This window comes from Chanodichthys erythropterus, chromosome 9 (genome assembly GCF_024489055.1).
Source record: "Chanodichthys erythropterus isolate Z2021 chromosome 9, ASM2448905v1, whole genome shotgun sequence".
NCBI classification, from domain to species: domain Eukaryota; kingdom Metazoa; phylum Chordata; class Actinopteri; order Cypriniformes; family Xenocyprididae; genus Chanodichthys; species Chanodichthys erythropterus.
Genome location: NC_090229.1, coordinates 22,001,564 through 22,024,842, shown reverse-complemented (window position 1 = coordinate 22,024,842; position 23,279 = coordinate 22,001,564). Strand labels below are relative to the sequence as shown.

General features: G+C 37.0%; 2 protein-coding genes across 7 annotated transcripts in view; both read right to left on the bottom strand.

Moving 5' to 3' along the window:
- The window catches only part of LOC137027159 (solute carrier family 26 member 6), a 16,985-nt gene extending 6,041 nt beyond the window's left edge, over window positions 1-10,944 (bottom strand). Inside the window, exons 1-9 of one of the 2 annotated variants that reach the window (XM_067395047.1) lie at window positions 10,215-10,944; window positions 9,608-9,747; window positions 9,377-9,487; window positions 7,915-8,090; window positions 7,674-7,838; window positions 7,333-7,485; window positions 5,388-5,470; window positions 5,207-5,252; window positions 3,852-3,965 (exon numbers count right to left, since the gene is read on the bottom strand). In XM_067395047.1, coding sequence (XP_067251148.1) covers window positions 3,852-3,965; window positions 5,207-5,252; window positions 5,388-5,470; window positions 7,333-7,485; window positions 7,674-7,838; window positions 7,915-8,090; window positions 9,377-9,487; window positions 9,608-9,747; window positions 10,215-10,363 — 1,137 coding nt within the window. In that variant the 5' untranslated portion in view covers window positions 10,364-10,944. Of the gene's footprint in view, window positions 1-3,851; window positions 3,966-5,104; window positions 5,253-5,387; window positions 5,471-7,332; window positions 7,486-7,673; window positions 7,839-7,914; window positions 8,091-9,376; window positions 9,488-9,607; window positions 9,748-10,214 lie in introns of both variants that reach the window. The other variant, XM_067395046.1, reaches the window with a different exon arrangement.
- On the bottom strand, window positions 9,621-23,279 carry slc26a6 (solute carrier family 26 member 6). Of its 5 annotated transcripts, XR_010895995.1 has the most exons (20): window positions 23,010-23,279; window positions 20,436-20,578; window positions 20,160-20,299; window positions 19,648-19,758; window positions 16,692-16,840; window positions 16,455-16,619; window positions 16,228-16,374; window positions 15,911-15,993; window positions 15,649-15,796; window positions 15,418-15,531; window positions 14,144-14,221; window positions 13,964-14,059; window positions 13,727-13,833; window positions 13,559-13,628; window positions 13,160-13,249; window positions 12,941-13,081; window positions 12,695-12,749; window positions 12,422-12,531; window positions 12,132-12,275; window positions 9,621-9,747 (listed from the first exon to the last, which is right to left on the bottom strand). XR_010895995.1 is itself a non-coding variant. In XM_067395049.1 (19 exons), exons 2-19 carry the CDS (start codon window positions 20,576-20,578, stop codon window positions 12,252-12,254), a joined length of 1,896 nt encoding a protein of 631 aa, XP_067251150.1. In that variant the 5' UTR covers window positions 23,010-23,279; the 3' UTR covers window positions 11,470-12,251. The 5 variants fall into 5 exon arrangements, 3 of the variants coding, with proteins under 3 accessions (XP_067251150.1, XP_067251149.1, XP_067251151.1); XM_067395049.1 differs by lacking the exon at window positions 9,621-9,747 and having other exon boundaries at window positions 11,470-12,275; window positions 12,422-12,456; XM_067395048.1 differs by lacking the exon at window positions 9,621-9,747 and having other exon boundaries at window positions 11,471-12,275.

The following is a 23,279-nucleotide window of genomic DNA, read 5'->3' as shown; positions in this document are numbered from 1 at the left end:
GTATTATAGTAATTAGTTTAACTTAAAGGATTAGTCCACTTTTAAATAAACTTTTCCTGATAATTTACTCACCCTCATGTCATCCAAGATGTCCATGTCTTTCTTTCTTCAGTCGAAAAAGAAATTAAAGTTTTTGATGAAAACATTCCAGGATTTTTCTCCATATAGTGGACTTCAATGGGCACCAAACAGTTGAAGGTCAAAATTAGTTTCACTGCAGCTTCAAATTGTTCAACACGATCCCCGATGAGAAATAAGGGTCTTATCTAGTGAAACCATCGCTCATTTTCTAAAAAAACAATTTAAAATGATATAAGTTTTAACCATAAGCTCATCTTGAACTAGCTCTCTTCTTCTTCTCCTCTATTAGAATTCCGGCAGTGTAGACACCGCTAAGCGTAATACAGCCCTCCACAGGTCAAAGTTTGAACAAATTTTTATATGCAATATGCTAGTTCAATAGTATATAACTATTAGTTCAAACTTTGACCTGTGGAGGGCAGTAATACACTTAGCAGTGTGTACACTGCTAAGAATTCTAATAGAGAAGAAGAAGAGAGCTAGTTCAAGATGAGCATTGTTTTTTTAGAAAATGAGCGATGTTTTCACTAGATAAGACCCTTATTTCTCATCTTGGATCATGTAGAACAATTTGAAGCTGCAGTGAAACTAATTTTGACCTTCAACTGTTTGGTGCCCATTGAAGTCCACTATAAGGAGAATAATCCTGGAATGTTTTCATCAAAAACTTTTTTTTTTTTCGACTAAAGAATGAAAGACATGGACATCTTGGATGACATGGGGGTGGATACATTTTCAGGAAAAAAGTTTATTTAAAAGTGGACTAATCCTTTAAGAGTGCTTTTTTGACACTTAAGTAAACTTGTATGTTGTGTATTTAAAGCGGTGGTTGATTATGATTTCACTTTTTTAACTTTCACTTAGTGTGCAATGTTGAGTTACGGTGCCCAAAGTTCAATGCAAAGGGAGATATTTTCTTTTAAAGTGCCCCTATTATGCCTTTTTTAAGGTTCTTAATATTGTTTTGGGAGTCTCCTACAACAGGTTTACATGCATGCAAGGTCACTTTCATTTTCTCATAATATACATTTAATTTCACCTCAGTTCACCAAAGATTGGTAAACGATTCGTTTGAAGTAGTTCAATGAATCAGTCTCTGTAAACCCCTCCTTTCCGTGAGCTTACACTGCTCTGATTGGTCAGATGACCCAATCCTTTGTGATTGGTATACTGTGCGCACCACGTGCCCACTGCCATAACTGAATAAAACATTGTGTACAATGTATGGACAGAAAAGATAGCATCGACTTTACCATATAAATTTGAGCCCCAGTACGACGAAACGTCTGAAGCAGTCGATCAACCAGAAACTGACTCGCAATCACGACTGGAGTAGGACGTTTCTCTATGGTAAGTGTCACCTTAGTTTGCGTTATTTATAAGACACGATAGTAGTGTCACTGTTATACTTTATGTAGGTGCCAAGCAAATCTGAAAACCTCTAAACATAAGATAAACATTTAGGCCAGATGTTTACACAGACTTTTTCGTCATAACTATTAACAAAGAAAAAAATGGCTATAACATTGTTTGACATTACAATGTTTACATAGAGAATACTTCAACTAGTTAGCACGGACTAGCATCTTAACATCCTATTACAATACAGATAGAGCTCCTTACTACTGTAATAATAAAAACGCAGAGAGAAAAAACTGTTTGTTTTACAATTATGTAAGCGAACCGGGCCCACAGCCATGTTGTAAACTCCCACGTTAGCCGAGCACAAACGTGAATAGCTGATAATGCATTACACTTGTAAACACTCCTTAATCATTATAAGTAATAAGACAGACAATCTGCATTAATTGACACATTTTTAGACAATATTGGACCCACATCTGAATAGCAGAACTACAGAAACCTGAGTTAGTTTTTGAATGATCCCTAGAAAATATAAACATCAATGGCTGGTATAGACTACAACAAGCTTCTTCCCGGGTTAGTGACATCACTAACCCTAAAATTTACATAAACTCTGTCCCCAAGAACATGCAACAAAGGGGGTGAGGCCATGTTGGGCTGCTTTAGAGAAGAGGAAGAGTTGTTGTAGAAGAGTGTTGCCATGCAGTAATTTTACGGCTGACTGCTTCACAAAAGAGGGATCAATTTAACGCTTTGCACAAAAGTTAAACATGACGGTACATGCTAGTCGATGAGTTGAATCAACTCCACAGAAAATACATAAATCTATCCATTAACCATTCAGAAACATCCAGAAAAGTTGTAACTTCTTCCTAAGTCTCTCCATCAGTGTCCGACTCCGGTTTGTACAATGTAAGACTGAACACCGTTACTGTCAACTGTCATTTTGGCTGCGTGAGATTCACCAGTTTTGTTGTTGTTAAAGGTGCCCTAGAACTTTTTTTTAAAAGATGTAATATAAGTCTTAAGTGTCCCCTGAATGTGTCTGTGAAGTTTCAGCTCAAAATAACCCATAGATTTTTTTAAATTCATTTTTTTAACTGCCTATTTTGGGGCATCATTATAAATGAGCCGATTCAGGGTGTGTGGCCCTTTAAATCTCCTGCTCCACGCCCACGGAGCTCGCGCTTGCCTTGAACAATGCATAAACAAAGTTTACACAGCTAATATAACCCTAAAAATGGATTTTTACAAAGTGTTCGTCATGCAGCATGTCTAATCGCGTAAGTACAGTGTTTATTTTGATGTTTGAGGCTGTGATCCGTGGCTAACGGCTAATGCTACACTGTTGAAGAGATTTATAAAGAATGAAGTTGTGTTTATGAATTATACAGACTGCAAGTGTTTAAAAGTGAAAATAGCGATGGCTCTTGTCTCCGTGAATACAGTAATAAATAGGGGCTATTGTCCTTGCTTGCTTACCTAGTCTAATGATTCAGCTGTGCACATCCAGACGATCTGCCCTTGTCTAATGCCTTTCATAATGTTGGGAACATGGGCTGGCATATGCAAATATTGGGGGCGTACACCCCAACTGTTACGTAACAGTCGGTGTTATGTTGAGATTCGCCTGTTCTTCAGAGGTCTTTTAAAAAATGAGATTTATATAAGAAGGAGGAAACAATGGAGTTTGAGACTCATTCAATTTTTGAATCTAGGGCACCTTTAAGTATCTGAAGAGTGAGCTGTTAAAGCTCCACCCTCTTCTGGAAAGCAGACCGGGAGCAGCAGCTCATTTGCATTTAAAGGGACACACACAAAATGTTTTTGCTCACACCCAAATAGGGGCAAATTTGACAAGCTATAATAAATAATCTGTGGGGTATTTTGAGCTGAAACTTCACAGACACATTCTGGGGACACCAGAGACTTGTATTACATCTTTTCAATGGGACATTATAGGTCTTCATAAATAAAAATATTTGTATTATACATTCTTAATGATGATGCTGAAATGTTGTGTATTTAAAAATATTAACTTTAAATGTAATACTGAACAACACTACAGTTAAAATTATAATCAGGTACTTTACTTTCTTCTTTAGTTATTAAATGCACTTCTTTCACACAGCCAAATATTAAGATAACAATTTTAAACATACTTTAAGGTACTTTTAATTTTTTAATAACTTTTAATTTAAGTGCACTTTTTAAAAATGTACTTATGTGTGTTAAGAAACAGTTTTTTTATGTACTTTTAAGATTTGAAGCACACTATAAGTACATTCCTTACAATTAAGTGGACTTCTTTTTCACAAGGGTCCATCCATCCATCTATTCAAAACAAGTTAGGAAGAGAAAGGTGAAAAAGGAAATGTCAGTTTGCATTTTGCTGATGTACTCACCTGTGTCTTCCCCCCAGTGCTAACCTGCACCATGCTGCGAGACATAGAGCAGCTGATAGCAAAGCAGTTGAACAATCCTCCAATGGAGTTAGACAGACCCAGTGCTATGAGCTCCTGATCCAGACACATTACAAGAAGAACACAAGATGTTCAAACAAAACTGTTTTTTCCAAACTTTTGGAATTCTGTACAAAAACATTTGGGGTTGAATTGAATCAATGACTTTCGGCAACAAAAAGACACAAACTGCCAGCTTTTCAGATAAAACTGGCAACTGGATTTGAATTTAAGAACTAAAGTTCCAGGAAAATATTGTGTAATGCCAGTTCGGTAACACTTTTTTTGTGTGTGTATGTGGGGACCAGGGCGGGCGAGAGCCGTGAGGGAATGGCGCGAGGCCGGTGGCGCGAGAGCTAATGAGCATCACCTGGGAGGCGCACCGGCCTTGAGTCTCTCACGGAGGAGCTCCGGGAGCATAAAAGGAGGAGCGACGACCGTGAAGGACGAGAGAGGACCAGGCCTGGATATTACTTTATGTTTTATTATGTTTGTGTGGCATTACTTTAGTTTTGTTCTTTGTTTATTTTGGTATTAAAGTTTTGTTGAATGTTCGCCGGTTCCCACCTCCTCCTTTCCGTATATACGAACTGTGTTACAGTGTCCTTGTACTTATTATAGTAATAACAGTAAATTATGCATAATTACATGCAATTAGCCCTAAACCAAATCATAATCCTAACCCCATAGTAAGTACATGTTGTTAATATTACTCAGTATCTAACTGTATAATTTCACTGTAACAAGGACACCTAACTGCCCATTTTTGTATATGTGACTTTTTTCTGTTTTTAAAAGGTACAGAGTAAACATTTTGCATTACTGACCTCTCTCTTTGCTAAATTCTCCCTTTTTGTTTATTTGTGTTTGTACTGAGATGGCTTCCAAAGATTTTAAAGATAGAAACCCTATTTTCCGGTCTCGTAGTTTTATATGCTGTTTGCTTATGTTGACACTAAATTTGACATGAAAAGATGGAAAGAATTATATTAGCCTTTACTCCAGTCTTCAGTGTAAGATGATTCTTCAGGACTTTTTTTATTATAAGAAATTATGCAAATAGTTGTGCTGCTTAATATTGTTGTGAAAACAGTGAATTATTTTTCAGGATTCTTTTTTTTTTGGTAACAATTTAATGTGTGCTTGGTGAAAAAAAAAAATCATTTAAAAAAACTCATCTTTTATGAGTCTCTTACCTGGTTACTGTCGACTTTGTAAGCATATTTGAGGGCAAAAATCCTACCCAGTGAGATAGCAATGCCATAACCAACAACAGCCAGTGCAAAAGCATCACCAACCATTGAACCCAGCAGTGAAACAGCGGGCGCCACAGGAGCCTGCAGACTACAATGTGAAGAAGAGATACAGATGGCTATATGAACATGAAGATGTACTATGATGCTGTATATGATTTTGTAGTAACATACTTAGAGTTCTGTATAGTTATATTTGTGTTGCAAAGTAGTGTGTTGGACTTACCCTGATGGGATTTCTCCAACTACTTCAACTTTGTATTTGGTCTTCAAATTCATCTGCCATGACACCACAGTAGCAATAACAATCTATATACACAAACAACATTAAAGCTTTAAGAAACCCTCAAAGCAATATGGTACATTACCAAACAGGAAAAGCCAAAGACACTTTTTGACAGAATAAAAAATTATAATGAAATGTTATTATAAATAAAATATAAAATATGAATATAAATACATCTAAAAAATGCATAAAGTTTTCTTATAGGTGTAGGTCTAGGGCTGAGAAAGTCATGGCTAGTCAGTAGTATATATACAGTACCTGTCAAAAGTTTGAAAACATTACAATTTTTTTTTATGTTTTCAAAAGAAGTCTCTTATGATAACCAAGGCTGCAATTATTTAATCAAAGATACAGTAAAAACAGTAATATTGTGAAATATTATTACAAATTAAAATAACTGTTTTATATTTGAATATATTTTAAAATGCAATTTATTTCTGTGATGTAAAGCTGAATTTTCAGCATCATTACTCTAGTCTTCAGTGTCGCATAATCGTTCAGAAATCATTTCTTATTATTATCAATGTTGAAAACAGTTGTGCTGCTTAACATTTTTGTGGAAATGGTGACACTTTTCCCTCTGTCTTATTTTAATCTTACCACAAATGTTTGAATGGTATCATTGTTTCCACAAAAATGTTAAGCAGCACTGTTTTCAACATTGATAATATTAAATATTTCTTGAGCAGCAAATCAGCATATTAGAATGATTTCTGAAGGATCATTTGACACTGAAGACTGGAGTAATGATGCTGAAAAAACTTTGCCATCACAGGAATAAACTACACTTTTTAATTTCATAAAATAGAAAACAATTCTTTTAAATTGTAATAATATTGTACAATATTACTGTTTTTATTGTATTTGTGATCAAATTAATGCAGCCTTGATGTGTATACTTTTGACAGGTACTGTAATTGTTGGGAATATTTGTGTCCCTAAGCTGCATCTTCAAAACAGCTTTAATAAAGCTCTCTATAGCTTATTCATTTCCCTGCCAACCCCAAGCTCAACCTAACCAATCTCAAGACAATTAGGACTCCCTCAGGCTTTATTATCTGCACCTGCGCCCACAGCTTTCCCTTTCTGTTGCATGTGGCTGTACTGTGCAGAGGAATGATTCTTACTCCTTTTTGTTTTCCTGTGTGTAATTGACTATGTTATAGCTTATAGTGTGAGTAGGTAGCCTCATGTATTGTTTATATTACTTGATTACCTGTGAATTCAGTGGAGTATTTGTAGTTGCCTTGTAACTGATTTACCATTGTTTATTGGTAAACTAAAACTCTGTATTTCTCTGATCTATTGTAGAAACCACACGGTCACACGCAGACACATGATGCACATATACACACAATATCTGCTTGGATGTGCAATAAAGACTCCTATACCTGAGTGACTAGACTGGACCTGTTCTTACCAACAGACCCACTGGATTCAAGCTAGCGACCTGAGCATTCCTCCTTACTCCTTTTCAGTAATTATCTGGTAATAATTTACAATTAAGGTTCCATTTGTTATTATTAGTTAACTACATTAACATTACTAATGATAAAATTACTTCTAAAGCATTTATTATTCTAATTTCAACATTTATTATTACATTACTAAGTAAAATTGACCAGTTGCATCAGTTAAAATTATTTAATGGAGCTAACATGAACTAACAATGAACAGTTGAATTTTATCAGCTAATGTTCACAAAGACGAATAAATACTGTAATAAATGTATTAATCATTAATTGATGCATTTAATAATATTGTATTATTGTAAGGCGTTACCAATTATCTTTTATTAAAAAAGTACAAGTCCCTGTATATCCTCAGTTAGCTAAGTAAATATGCATGTATGCATGTGTGTGTTTAACTGTATGAAGTTACTCACAGTGATCAGCTCAACAGGAATAGGAATAGGAATTTTTCGTGCTGCCAAGGCACTAAGTTGCTTTGCAATGATCAGGCAAGCAATGGTTACAATGCTAACTACCAGAGTACCAATGTTAGTCTTTCCAAGCAATGCACAAATCTCTATGACTGTCTGGAGAGAGAACAAAAGTGAAAGAAGTATTAAAATCATTCATTGTTTTCAGAGCGTAAGTAATAATAGGGGGCGCACTAAACACAAATTACACATAGGTGTGATTATTTGTCCTTGATGCTCCAAAACCATTAGTCACATGGGATTTATTGTTATACATATTGTTGTTAGCATGTGTTCATACTCACATATATAAGAGACAAAGGTCCGCTGTAACGTTGTGGGTTGATGCCGAATGAATATTTAAGCTGGGAGACGATAACGTGGATGGCAGCTGCTGTCGTGTAAGCTCTCACCAATGGCTCTGAGAGATAAGTCACCACAAAACCAAACCGAACCAAACCAAGGAGCAACTACACAAACAGACACCACACTTAGTCACATACACACCTTCAAAGCTACATACTGTACAATTCCAAGAGAGCCTACCTGGAAAATGCCAGATAAGAAAGTCACAGTGGCAGCAATCTTGACCCTCTCTGCATCACGGCCGACAGTGTCTAAGATGGTGATGTTGGTGTCATTGCCTGGCATCATGAAGTCTGAGTCTGGAGCCAAACGCTCCGTCACGCTGCCAATCATAACGCTCATAACTGCATATGTACCTGCAGACAGAGAGATATTAGAAAGTGTGGGTCATTTTTGCTATATTTGTGGGGACCAACTGTCTAGCTGGATTTAAAGGCATAGTTCACTCAAAAATTGAAAATCTATCATTGTTTTCTCACTCATACTGCATCAACAAGGTGAACTGTGACAAAAAGGCTGTGAATCACTCAAAAGCACCAGAACAGTAGTCCATACAACTACACTGAGCTATATTTCAAGTCATACAATATCTTTATGTGAAAACAAAATTAAATTTATGTCATTATTTGCCATAATGTTCACCGGCAGCTCTCAAATCAAACATGGCACCTAAAGCAAAGGTTTGAAATCAGTAATATCAACTAGTTCTTAAAGGGTTAGTTCACCCAAAAATGAAAATTCTGTCATTAATTATTTACCATCATGTCGTTCGACACCTGTAAGTCCTTTGTTCATCTTCGGAACACAAATTAGGATATTTGATTCATGATTCGGATCGCGTGTCAAACCGCCAAACTGCTTAAATCACGTGACTTTGGCGATCTCAATCATGAATCGATACACTGATTCACAACGCTTCAAAGCTTCAGGAAGCAGTGTTTTGAAATCAGCCCATCACTATATAAGTCGTTATTTAGGGTTTTTTTTGCGAACAAAAACTATTCTCATCGCTTCATAAAATGATTGTAGAACCACTGTAGTGAGATGGACTTTGTAACGACGTCTTTAGTACCTTTTATGGGTCTTGAGAGAGGAAATGACATTGCTGGCTATGGAGGCCTTTCTGAGCCATCGGATTTCAACAGAAATATCCTAATTTGTGTTCCGAAGATGAACAAAGGACTTACGGGTGTCGAACGACATGAGGGTGAGTAATAAATGACAGAATTTTCATTTTTGGGTGAACTAACTCTTTAAGTGTTCCACATCCACACAATGTCAGACTTGCAAGATTAGTGGCATTTATGATTTAAAGGAATAGTTCAGCCTGAAATGAAAATTCTGTCTTCATTTGCTCAATCTCATGTTGTCCCAAACTTGTATGCATTTCTTTTGTCTGTGGAACACAAAAGAAGATAGTTTAAAAGGAAACAGTTTCAGTTCACATTGACTTCCAATGTATAGACAAAAAATGCAAGGGAAGTTGGTTACCAACATTCTTCAAAATATCTTCTTTTATGTTCCACCGAAGAAAGTCAGTAATACAAGTTTAGAATGACATGAGGGTGTGCAAATGATGACAGAATTTGACATTGAACTTTCCTTTTGGGAACAACAGAAATCAAAGGAAGTGTGTACTTACCCACAGAGATGTGTTTAGATGTTCCAAATATGAAGTAAATGAGAATGGGGTAGAAGGAGGAATACAGACCAAAAACAGGAGGGACCGCAGCCAGCAAAGCATATGCCATACCTACACACACAAAACACATTACAGGTGACATATGATTGTTTGTGTTTTTGTTTAGGTCTACAGTATATCAAGTAACAGGTGTGCTATGGAAATATATATGTGCATCTGCTTGTGTTAAACCTTGTGGAAGGTGCATGATTCCCACACTGATTCCTGATACAAGATCACCAATAGCATTTTCTCGAAATGGGTATCGTGGCAGCCATGCCAGGAGAGGAATAAATGATAGGAAACAGTTCTTAAACCTTGGGCCTGTACACCTGATGAACAAAGAAAATGATTGAGGAAGTTAATAAAATGAAGAAGAGCAAATTAAAAGTGGGGTTTAAAAGTTTGAAACATCTCCCTTCATTAAAGCACAATAAGCTCTTTGAATCATTCTCAAATCATGCTGAACAACATGATCAATCAATTAATTCATGGTCATTTTCAGTTCAACTCTTCACTCAAACTATTTTGCTGATACAAACTGTAATGGGAAAAAAAGCAAAATAGAGGCATTTTCACAAGTTTATAATTATTTAATATAATGTAATTTAAAGGGATAATTCACTCAAAAATTAAAATTCTGTTACAAACATTCTTCCAAATATCTTCCTTTGTGTTCTGCAGAACAAAGAAATTTATACAGGTTTGGAACAACTTGATGGGGGAATAAATGATGACAGAAATTTCATTTTTAGGTGAACTATCCCTTTAGGCTCAGCACAAAGACATATTTACACACCTGACAGCATCTTTGAGTTTTTCTTTTGCTGAAAATTTGACATCCGATTTCTCTGCAACTTGGTCAACACTGAGCTCATCCAGTACATCCCTGTGGATGTGATATGGTACCCTCTTCCTGAGCTCTGTGCCTTTCAACTCTTCTTCCATTTTGAAACTCTATTGAATACTCAATTCTCTATTCCAGATGTGGATGTGAACCTTTATCAAATTTTCTCTTCTCACACTCACTGTTCCCAAGATCCCAAAAACATGTCCTCACATGAAAACTCAATTCTTAATGTCCATGAAAATAGACCCAGAAACAAGAAGGATGTTCTCCAGTGAATCCAGTGAGAGATCTATGGGTCTTGTTTGTTGTGCAGTGAAGTTCTGGACAGCAATGGATTGATTAACATCCCAGGCTCTTCTCTTCTATCACAGGTTGTGTTAATGTGTATCCTGCCCTTTCCGATACCCGTCTGATCCATTCACACACTTACTGATAGAATTCTAATGTATTCATATGGGGAGCAAAGTCCCAAAAACACAGAGGAAGGGGGGGGGGGATTCTTTAGAGTCAATGTTGGACACTTTCACACTAGAGACCTACGCCACCTTATCTCAGTCTGATTAGATAGAAAACACCATGTTCATTCTGTCAAACAATGTAGTTTTGTATGAGTGAATTGTTAAAGGTAGATCTTTGATCCTTGTCTATATTTGAGAATATACAGACTTGTATATGAAATTGTAATTATGTAATCATGTAAAAATGGGTGTTTATACGTTTAACTTGATGAGTGTATGATGAGTGTAAAAATGCTGGGCTGTTTCAACCCATGTTTGGGTCAAATGTGGACAAACCCTACAGTTGAGTTTAAAAATGTAATTAAAAGAAAAACAAAAACAAATGGTTGATCATATTTGTTTGATCATATTTGACCCAAACATGGGTTGAAACAACCCAGTATTTTTAGGTTATGTACTCTAACTTTAGTTTGGTGACAAAAGTGAACTAATACTGACAAAACATTCCTTTGGGGAAATTTTGGGATGTCCTCAATTGTAATACAATTTTATTTTATTTAACCACACTCAATGTTTGGGTCAAATATTGACAAACCCAACCGTTGGTTTACAATTTTAAGTTAAATTTTAAACCCAACAGTTGGGTTTGTCCATATTTGACTCAAACATGGGTTGAAACAACGCAGCAATTTTTAGAGTGCATACTAAAAATGCTAAAAGTTTTCAGTTGGTGGCAGCGTTAGTAATTATGATTAGCTTTATACAATATGCTATGTCCCCAGTAAACATGTGAGCAAGATGAACTGTATTAAATATTAATGTGGCCTCTCCCCAACAATGGACCGGAGAACAAAGTCTCTTCTAATGACATTTATGGTTCAATTCACTGGGGGTACAAGAAAAACATTACAGCGATGCACTTGTGTGATCTCTACGTATATTGACTGAACTGTAATGAGATGGTGCAATCGACCCTTTGTGACTCTGTTGGAGCGTTCATAATTATTTAGATCTTTATTATCCATACTATTCATGTTTCTACATGTTGTTCTTTTGTACATATTTGATTTATTTTACTGTCTACAAACCAAATTGGTCTCTAACATAAAAAACAAACATATGTTAAAAAGAATCTGGCAGATTACAGATGCACAGATATGTACATAATGTTTTGAGGACACTTCTATATATATTTCAGCATTTTTAACTATTTCAAACAGCCATCTAACCTAAAAGTAGAATAATGACAAAAGCAACAAACAAGCAAGCAAATAAAAAATGAAATAAGAAAAGTAAAACATCTGACATAAATTGTCAGGGCTAATTTCATGTTCAGTAGCCGATAAACAAACAGCTGTTGCCACATATCACCTTAAATCCAGATGAATGCAAAAAAATTGTTCCAAACCATTAAATCAAAATTGGAAGTTCTGCTCCTTTCTTGTCACTTCTAAAGCCCAGTGCTGAGTGGTTCTTTCAGGCTTGCAGGTTCATGAATCCATCATTCATGAAGGGAGGCCATTAAAGGTCACAGCTCTGTAACGTCTGTGTTCTGTAAAATGTAGATGCGTAACTGAATTAGAAAATGCTATTGAATTACAGTGAACTACAACAGCCCCATTCAAACACAAAGAGACAAAAAACATAAAAAATAACCAGATGACACAGATATATAACAGCATTTAAACACACACACACCTGTAGCCCCTGGCAGTGCAGGACTGCATGATGTACTGAAGGGAAAAATGAAGAAAGAGACAGAAAATCTGGAACTAAACCATGGTTCTTCATCTGAGATAGTAAACTATCTAGAAACAAACACACAAGAATTACAGTAAATATATATGACTGCATTAAACATGTTAAAAAGTTCAGTTCTTGGATGAACTATTGCTTAAAAGTCACATTATATATTAATATAAAAACATCATATTCATGTGAGAGTGTGGCTGTATGTGTGAGACGTGTAACCTGGACATGCAGCACAGAAAAACGAGGTCTGTGTGTTCTCAAAGTCCTGAAGCACCTGTGACCCAGACAGAGCGGTAAGACACAAAGGTTCGCATTTAAACACAATGACATGCAGAATTTAAACAGACATTCATTGGTTAGGAGTTAATGAGAGTCAGTAACGGGTAATCTATTTCTGTTAATCTCCGGTAAAATATCAACACTTCTACGTGTGGTATGTGTGTGAGTGTGTTCTGTGCCACTAACTGATTTGAATGTGCCCATGGCCACTGAGTCCATGAAGGTGACTCCACTGAGCTCCAGAATAATGCAGTGTTGCACACTCTGAGCCCCCTGCTGGTCTGGAGGATTTACTGTGGGATTCTCCTTAATGCCTTTAATAACTGCCTGCATATACAAAAAGAATAATAAAATATAGACATATTTAAATGAATGAAAAGCAGGGTACTGTAATGGAGGTTATACCTGTTTGAGTGATGTGAAGGTCTGGTCTGCATTGGTGTAGTAAAGTGGATTACAGGAGGAAAACACAGTCACACCAGGGACCTGGAGTGCCTAAAACCACAAAATGGAATTTTAGGAAATTCTGGAATCATTTCGATTTATTATGTTTTGAAAGGGTTTCTTATGCTCACCAAGGATTAATTTATTTGGTCAAAAACACGGTAAAACAGTGATATTGAGAAATATTATTAAGACTTAAAATAATTCTATTTGACTATATTTTATAATGTATCCCTGTGATGGAAAAACTTAATTTTCAGTAGCCATTACTCCAGTCTTACTGTATTATACAGTTATATAAGCAGTTGCTCAGCTTAACCAAAGGCTGGTTTATCTGAGAATTGTGTGTAAATATATTACATTTGCGTATTTCTCCAGATCCCTGTAACAGTCTGTACCGGCAATATGACCAAGAACGGCAGACCTGGCACTGAAAAATTTAGAAAGAAAAATAATAAGATTATGAGAAAGATGAGAAAAATAGAGAGAGACACTGTAGATTAATATCAGACAATGCAGATGACTCACCGCTGTGTCCTGAAGACGATAGTAAGGAGAGAAAACACAATTGCAATGCCAAGCCCCAGGTCCAGGTTAAACACCAGAGCACTGAGCAGTGTCACTACCCACACTACCTGCAGTCTCAGTGGGAAACACACACAGGAAACACCCTGGATGAAAGGCCTACATGGAGCAGGATTTTGATCTAGTAGCATGTCGTACTGGGATTTATTATGTTAGGATAAATGGATTGGTTACCCTTACCAGGTCCAAGCGGTCTGTATTCCAAAGTTTATGCACATCTTTAACTTGTGCAAAAACCCCTTGCAGATTAACTACAATAATTACAGCCAAAACTGTCTGAAACACACACAAATACACTTTATAAACCACTTTATTACACTATATCCGTATAATATATACTTGCTAAGGTGATATTGGGACCTTTGGAAGCTGCTGAAAAAGGGGGCCCAACTTCAGCAAGATCAATAGAATTATCAGTGCAGACACCAGAGAAGTCACCTAAGAAAAAGAGAGAGGTCATGTTCAACATGGAGTTAAAACCGTACTGCAGTGCTCCACACCTAAATGTACATAAATATATTGAAGAAAATCATTTTCATTTGTGTATGTGGTTTGGATTTAATCAGTGAGCTTTTGCTGATAAGAATGAGACATGTTAATGAACAATGCTTTAATAACAGAGTCACATGCTGCATTTCTTACAGCACAATTCAGTTTCAATTGAATAATAATTTAGCTTTTATTTATTTGAAATAACTAATGCAAATAGTTTTATGCAATTAAGAAACTCGGTTGAGTTTCAGTATCTATTTGTACATCAAAATATTTTAAAGCGGTGGTTGATTATGATTTAACTTTTTTTTTCACTAACAGTTAGTGTGTAATGTTGCTGTTAGGGCATAAACAACATATGCAAAGGTACAACACTGCAAAGGAAGATATTTTCTACAACAAATGGCTGGTAGGGACTACAGTGAGCTTCTTCCCAGGTTAGTGACATCACTAACCCTAAAATTTACATAAACCCTGTCCTTGCAAACATGCAAGAAAAGGGGGTGAGGCCATATTGGGCTGCTTTAGAGAAGAGAAGGAGTTGTTGTAGTAGAGTGTTGTTGCCATGCTGTCATTTTATGCAAGACTGCTTCATAAACAAGGGTCAATTCAACATTGAATTTGCACAAAAGATTAATGGTCACACATGCTAGATGATGAGTTGATGCATTTTATAAGTTGTAACTTCTTCCTGTGTCTATTCATCAGTGTCCGACTCCGGTTTGAACAATTTAAGGCTGAACACCGTTACTGACAATCATCATTTTGGCTGTGTGAGATTCTCCAGCTTTGTTGTTGTTGAGCAACCGAAGTCTGAGCTGTTAAAGCTCCCCCCTATTTTAGAAAGCGGACCGCAGTTCATTTGCATTTAAAGGGACACACACAAAAATGGCTTTTTTTGCTCACACCCAAATAGGGGCCAATTTGACAAGTTTTAATAAATGATCTGTGTATTATTGGGCATTAAAGGCCCCCTTTAATCGAACGTCTGTACTTAATGTGGCCAGTGCCTGAATAACACTAAAAGTCTGAGAACATACTCAATATAACCTTACCATGTTATGTGATTCACATGTAAACAGGGAAAGAATTGTTGAGCATTTGTACATTTGACTGTAATATGAGACAGCAGGTGTTCGCACCTGAGTTTGTCCGCCTGTACTCTGCTGCACAGTGCTGCGAGATATGGATCCGGTTACTGGAAAGCACTGGAACACACCTCCAATAGAGTTACACAGACCCAGAGCCAATAGCTCCTACAGGAGGAAGAGACCATTTGTGATCAGACAGAGGAGAGGCTGCAAATATCTATACTAGTCTTATTGTGAGGATACAGGGAACAAAATGTTAAAGTTACATCATTTGTTTTTTACCTGGTTGCTGTGAAAGGGGTCCCCATGTTTATGAGCAAACATCATGCCCAAAGAAGCTAGTAAACCATAGCCAACCACTGCCAGTGCAAGAGCTGTCAAAAAAAGCTCCTGAGAGAAGAAAAATGATGGAAGAGAGGGAGGTGAGAGACTTAGAGATAAACAAAGAGAGAGAAAAAGGGATAAATGAGAGTGAGAATTAGTTTTAACACCGAAATACTTCCAGCTAATTGGTTTTGTAAAGAAAATCCAACACTCTGCTGACCCGGTTGGTATGGGTCCAACGATCTGTATTCCATACTGACCAGACAAATCAAACTGCACTGATGACACAGTGGCAAAGATAATCTAGGAACATGAAGAAAGAATTAGTGTTGCACAGCTAGTTGAGCTAACATGAACTAACACGGAACAGATGTATTTAACTAATGTTGATAGTGAAAACTAACAATAACTAATAAGTAAAAGGACAAATTTATATTTAAACAATATTATATTAATAAAAACTTCTTTAAATAAAAACTATAACATTTTAAGAAACTATAAAAACCCTGTTTCAAGTGTGTTTGTGCGTGTGCCCACCAGCACCAGCTCCCATGGAATGGGAAATCGAGTGCTCCAGCATGAATTCAGCACCTTTCCACCAGCAAGTATAACCAGGGAGACAAAGGAAACTACCAGTGTCGCTGGTAACACTCTCCTGATTCCATACGCAATGCTTAAAAACATCTATCGGACACACATATGTACATTCAGCATTTGAGATATACAGAAATCACAGAGGTCAAACACACAGAGCTCATTCTCACCCTGAACACAGCGAGGACGCCTCTGTGTCTGACTATGGAGATGCCCATCAGTAAAGGCAACTGGTGAACAGTCACATGGATGGCAGCTGCCGTAGTGTATCCACTGACCAACGGCTGAGACAACCACCGACACACCCCTCCACAACGCAGCACATACAGCAGAATCTATAAGGAGAGAGGTTGATACAAAAACACACATTCTAATACAGAATTAATACAGCCTTGTGTGTGTATTACCTGCATTAATCCACACAGAATGGTCAACTGAGCTGCAAAGGCAACTCTCATGCTTTCAGACTCCTTCTCATTGCTCTCTGCTCCACTGCCTTGAAACACCACATCACTTGTTACCGTACCAACCATGATAGAAAGGATAGAAAATGTACCTGTGGATCAGACAGATCATCAGTCCAATCAAATAAGAACAAAGCCACTTAATTTGTTTGACTTTATTTTTTGTTTTGTTTTTTGTTATTTTATATTTGACTTTATGTAATTGTATATTTTATTACAACATTATTTTATACTTAATTTTATATTTTAATGTTTTGTTTTTTACTGTGTTATCTTATATATTATTATTTTATGTTATTATATATTTTATACTTGATTTTCTGTTTTAATTTCTATTTCTAATTAAATATGCATTTTGTTTTACATTTTATTAAGTTATTTTATAAATTATTTTATATTATGATATATTTTATATTTGGATTATTTTATTTTTTTATGTTCACCCAAGGAATAGTTCACCTGAAATAAATATATACAGTGGTCTGGAAAGTATTTTTTATTTTTTTGCATGTTTGTCACACTTTAAAGGTCCCGTTTTTCGTGTGTTTTTGAAGCTTTGATTGTGTTTATAGTGTGCAATATAACATGTGTTCATGTTTCGCGTGTGAAAAAACACAGTATTTTTCACATAATTTACTTATCTGTATTTCCACTGTCATAAAAACGGGCTGATGACTTCCTTGTTCTATGAAGTCCCTCCTTCAGAAATACGTAACGAGTTCTGATTGTGCCAGCGGTTCCTGTGTTGTGATTCGACAGCAGCTTAGCGCTCCTTGCCCGGAAGGATTATTGTGGTGTTGTGCCGAATGAACACAAAAGACAAGAATTCCCGAGAGACTGAACTCTTTAATCACCACAAGCAGCGACAGAAAGTGTACAACGTTAGCACTCACTCAGAAGAGAACCTCATACGGAAAACAGCCATATACATAAACATAGTCCCCTCTTGTGGCCATTATGTGCACTGCAGTTCAACATTAACTATTGCAGTAAGGATACCACAATTATAATTTTCGGGAACCGAGTTAAACATAAATTGTAACCATTGCCAAACAAAGGTGATTGGACTGCGGGATGAAAATAACAGCGTTTCGACGACATGGCGACAAACACACTCTACAAACGCAACTCTTGCTCTTCTCCGTGGGAGCGCAACAAGACCACGCCCCCTTTTTTGTGTATTCCTGTGGGCGGAGGTTAGTCAAAAAACTGTTTTAGTGACGTCATTAAAGAAGGAAGTAGAGGGGTGTCGTCCAAACTGGCCGTTCGATGTAGGCGACTTCTGTTAAATAAAATATCTCGCTTGGCATTGAACTTTGAGCTTTAAAATTTTACAGATTTTATTTATACTCTAACAACAACATTACACACTAACTAAAGTTTGAAACATGGGATCACGAAGAACGGGACCTTTAATATTTCAGATCATCAAACTAATTTAAATATTAATCAAAGATAACACAAGTAAACACAACACGCAGTTTTTAAATGAATGTTTTTATTATGAAGGGAAAATAAAATCCAAACCCACATGGCCCAGTGTGAAAAAGTGCTTGCCCCCAGCTGTTAAAACATAACTTAACTGTGGTTTATCACACCTGAGTTCAGTTTCTCTAGCCACACCCAGGCCTGATTACTGCCACACCTGTTCGCAATCAAGAAATCACTTAAATAGGACCTGCCTGACAAAGTGAAGTAGACCAAAAGATCCTCAAAAGCTACACATCATGTTGAGATCCAAAGCAATTCAGGAACAAATGAGAAGGAAAGTAATTGAGATCTATCAGTTTGGAAAAGGTTATAAAGCCATTTCTAAAGCTTTGGGACTCCAGCAGACCACAGTGAGAGCCATTATCCACAAATGACGAAAACATGGAACAGTGGTGAACCTTCCCAGGAGTGGCCGGCTGACCAAAATTACCCCAAGAGCGCAGCGACGACTCATCCAAGAGGTCACAAAAGACCCCACAACAACATCCAAAGAACTGCAGGCCTCACTTGCCTCAGTTAAGGTCAGTATTCATGACTAAGTGTCAGTGTTCGCTACTGAGCAAAAAGAACATAAAGGCTCATCTCAGTTTTGCCAGAAAACATCTTGATGATCCCCAAGACTTTTGGGAAAATACTCTGTGGACTGACGAGACAAAAGTTGAACTTTTTGGAAGGTGTGTGTCCCATTACATCTGGCGTAAAAGTAACACAGCATTTCAGAAAAAGAGCATCATACCAACAGTAAAATATGGTGGTGGTAGTGTGATGGTCTGGGGCTGTTTTGCTGCTTCAGGACCTGGAAGACTTGCTCTGAGAAATGGAACCATGAATTCTGGTGTCTACTAAAAAATCCTGAAGGACAATGTCCGGCCATCTGTTCGTGACCTCAAGCTGAAGCGAACTTGGGTTCTGCAGCAGGACAATAATCCAAAACACACCAGCAAGTCCACCTCTGAATGGCTGAAGAAAAACAAAATGAAGACTTTAGAGTGGCCTAGTCAAAGTCCTGACCTTAATCCTATTGAGATGCTGTGGCATGACCTTAAAAAGGCGGTTCATGCTCGAAAACCCTGGCTGAATTACAACAATTCTGCAAAGATGAGTGGGCCAAAATTCCTCCACAGCGCTGTAACATACTCATTGCAAGTTATCGCAAACACTTGGTTGCAGTTAAGGGTGGCCCGACCAGTTATTAGGTTTAGGGGGCAAGCACTTTTTCACACAGGGCCATGTGGGTTTGGGATTTTGTTTTCCTTTCATAATATCATAAAATCTTCATAAAATCAGGAAGGGGGCAAATGTGCTTGTTACATTTCATTTTTTGGTGAACTGCTCCTTTAATATCTTTTTTTCTTACAAAGTGGCACTGTGTATGTACTTGAAAGAGAGTTCACGTATGTGTAATTACCCACAGAGATGTGTTTGGATGTTCCAAATATAAAGTAGATGAGAACAGGGTAGAAAGATGAATACAGACCAAATACTGGAGGAACCGCAGCCAGCAAAGCATTAGCCATCCCTACAGGAATAGAAAAATGCTGAAAATGAACAATTTGTGTGTAGAGAAGTATGCGCAGTTCTGTACAATAGAATTAGTCATTACATCCACTTTATCTGTCGGATTTGAACCAAAGAGCATTGTGAGGAAAATTATTGGCTGCCAGTCAATAATACAGATCTGTAGGTGTTTAGTATGAAAAACAGAGTGATGAAAATCATAATCGACCCCCTTACATCACAGACACTTTAAGTGTCTACACTCTCAGAGAACCCTAAAAATAGACTATGATCAATGGTGATCTATGTTGACACCTGCACCATAATAAATTCTTTATACTTAGCAAATAAAGTTTCATGCATGTCATATACCGCATATATAGCAGTTCAAATATCAAAGGAGTGTGTGTGGAAGTCTTAAACCTAGAGGCAGGTGCATGATTCCAACACTGATTCCTGATATCACATCTCCAACAGCATTTTTCCTGAGTGAGTATTGTGGCAGCCATGACAAGAGAGGTGCAATAGACAGGAAGCAGCTCTTCAGTCGTGTACCTGAACACCTGATGAAAAACAACAGAGAAATTAAGGTTAAATGTGTTTATTTCTCATGAACACTGTGTCTATTTTGTGATCCCAATTATCTTAAGTGTGCATGCTTCTTAAATAAGCTCCTTTACTCTTCCCACCCACACTCACCGGCTCTCCTCCTTCAGCTTTTCCCAAATTGTACGATGTGCCTTCCACCTGCGCTGTCCCTGGATATCTAGTTCTGCTTCATTCCGACCATAAACTGGATTAGGATTGAAATTCTCACTCTGTGAAAGTCTTTGATTGTCCATCTGTGAGAACAAGAAAAGTAGCTAAAACAGGCACACTCCTTAAGAGAGTGTATGATTATGTTTCTCATGTCGAAGCTGTTGTGACGTGGCCTTGAACAAAACGTCTATTATCATTCTCACAAGCAAACGTAGCTGAAACCAATTAAACTGGAAGTCTATAATTGGAGAGAGAGAGAGAAAAATTCATTATTCACTCTTTTCCTCCTCCAGAGTTCCAAAGTGTTATTTATTGTCTCAAATATTTACTGTCTATTATCTTTGGATCAGCTTCGGTCTGACCAAAGGTTAAACGATTGTAATCTACCACTCCTAAGAACAGAGATCATATTACACATCCTTGAGCGACAGTTTGTACTTAACGGACTTGTTACTATTTTTACTGTAGTACTTTAATAATGATATCCAGATAATGATTATGCAACCTCTTTGTAGGAGGCAGGGCTATATTATCCAATAAGAAGACATGCCACTTTTCAACAAATAATGCGTATTCAGTCACAAGAAATCTGACCTTTGACACTCTCTCTCTATATATATAGTGCAGACCGACGCTACAGAGGACATACATCAAGTCTATATGCAATGTTTTATTTATATACTTATCAGTATATGGACAAAATTCATTACAAGCAGATGTTACACCAGAAAAAATTTCACACTATTTTCTGAAGCCATATTTAGATATACACGAAATTCATTTTCTAACACACAGTACTACAGTTTAAAGGGTTAGTTCACCCAAAAATGAAAATTCTGTCTTTTATTACTTACCCTCATGCCGTTCCACACCCATAAGACCTTTGTTAATATTCAGAACACAAATTAAGATATTTTAGTTGAAATCCGATGGTTCAGTGAGGCCTCCATAGGGACCAATGACACTTCCTCTCTCAAGATCCATTAACGTACTAAAAACATATTTAAATCGGTTCATGTGAGTACAGTGGTTCAATATTAATATTATAAAGTGATGAGAATATTGTTATTTTATTTTCATAAGTCGTTATTTTTTTTTTTTTTTTGGCGCACCAAAAATATTCTCGTCACTTTATATTATTAATATTGAAACACTGTACTCACATGAACGGATTTAAATAAGTTTTTAGTACATTAATGGATCTTGAGAGAGAAAGTGTCATTGCTCCTTATGGAGGCCTCACGGAGCCATCGGATTTCAACTAAAATATTTTAATTTGTGTTCCGAAGATTAATGAGATAAGGTAGGCTACTGGGCCGGGTTCACACCGCAAGCGGCAGCAGAGCGTTAGCAGCGCGTGAGCGTGAACTGCAGCTGCAGAGACGCGCGAGTATTCACACTGGAAGCGTTTGTACAGCGTCACAGCAGCGGCTCCAAGCTACATATAAAGTGAGCATTTCTTTACAAAGACAGCTTTAAATTTGTTTTTATAATTGGTCATTGTTAAACTTGATAGTCTTGAAAGTTTGTTAACATGCAAGGTGTAGGCTACAGCACTCACATAAACACAAATAGCCTAAATAAAAATAAATAAATAAAAGCCTCATGTCATCCATTGCTGCACACGAATGAGGTAAGCTTTGTGTTTTACATCATCTGACGCATGAACATGTTTACAAGACTGCGAACTCGGCGAAAAAGACAGCAAACTCGGGTTTGATTTGGGTATGCAAGAGCCTATATTGCTGTCTGTGTAATAACTAAAATAATGTTTATATATATAATATGTTCTGGCTAGTTTAGTTTAGTTTTCTATAATATACCATAGCCTACTTTAGCCAAAATTGAATAATTAAAAACAAGTGTAAATGAGTAAATCTTCTATAAATATTTTTTAATATTTATTTTCTTTCATGACATACTTCAATTCTTGTTAAAACACACTAGATAGGCTATGCTTATTCTGTGCATTTTGAGCACTTTTTGTGTGAAATCATATTTATTTTGTCCATCAAAGGTGTACTTTCACTTTAATTGAGCGTTAGCAGCGCAGCAAAAATAGACCCAACGATCGCGGCACTGCTGCTTCTGCTCTGCTCCGCGCTGCCGCGCAGCCTCTGCGTGCGGTGTAAACGCTCTCGTCTGTTAACATGGGCACCGAAAAAAATACGCGCTGCTTCTGCTCTGCTGCCGCTTGCAGTCACGGGTGTGGAACGGCATGAGGGTAATAAATGACAGAATTTTCATTTTTGGGTGAACTAACCCTTTAAAAAGTGTACCAGTTACAAACTTTGGTGGGAATACGCCAAATAAAGCATGTACAATATCTGATCACAACTAAGGGGTGCAGTGTCTTAAGTGTACAAAGATATCAGCAGCCAAAAATGATAACACATCAAAGCTCATCTGCGTCTATCAGCACTTTTTGATAGGAACACACGTGAGGACAGGTGACTACAAAGTTGAGTGTGCAATAAAAGAGGAAATTAGCTTGTTATCAATTCGTTTTCTTACCTTGTCTATCGAGAATTCACTGAATTCTGTTCTGTGTGTCCTGAGGAAACCACTTTATTATCCCTGTGCACATGACCCAAACAGCTCAACAAAACCTCAAGCCACCTGTGGGACGTATCTCAGCTGAATGTATCTCCTTAAATATTTTCATTGTTTTCTGTTGTTTAAAGGTCAAGGGCCGTATTCACAAAACATTTTATCTTACCACTAAGAGTTCTCCTAAATAGCAGTAAAAGTTCTTAGCTAAGAGTTTTCTCTTGAAACCTATTC

Bases quoted from the DNA above. Each gene is read 5' to 3' on its own strand.
- slc26a6 (XM_067395048.1), bottom strand. From the start codon at position 20,578: ATGGACAATCAAAGACTTTCACAGAGTGAGAATTTCAATCCTAATCCA. The intron at 19,759-20,159 runs GTTTAAGACTTC...CTATTCCTGTAG, and splicing joins AATCATGCACCTGCCTCTAG to GGATGGCTAATGCTTTGCTG. The intron at 15,532-15,648 runs GTAAAAAACAAA...TTCCTCCTGTAG, and splicing joins ACCCCTTTCACAGCAACCAG to GAGCTATTGGCTCTGGGTCT.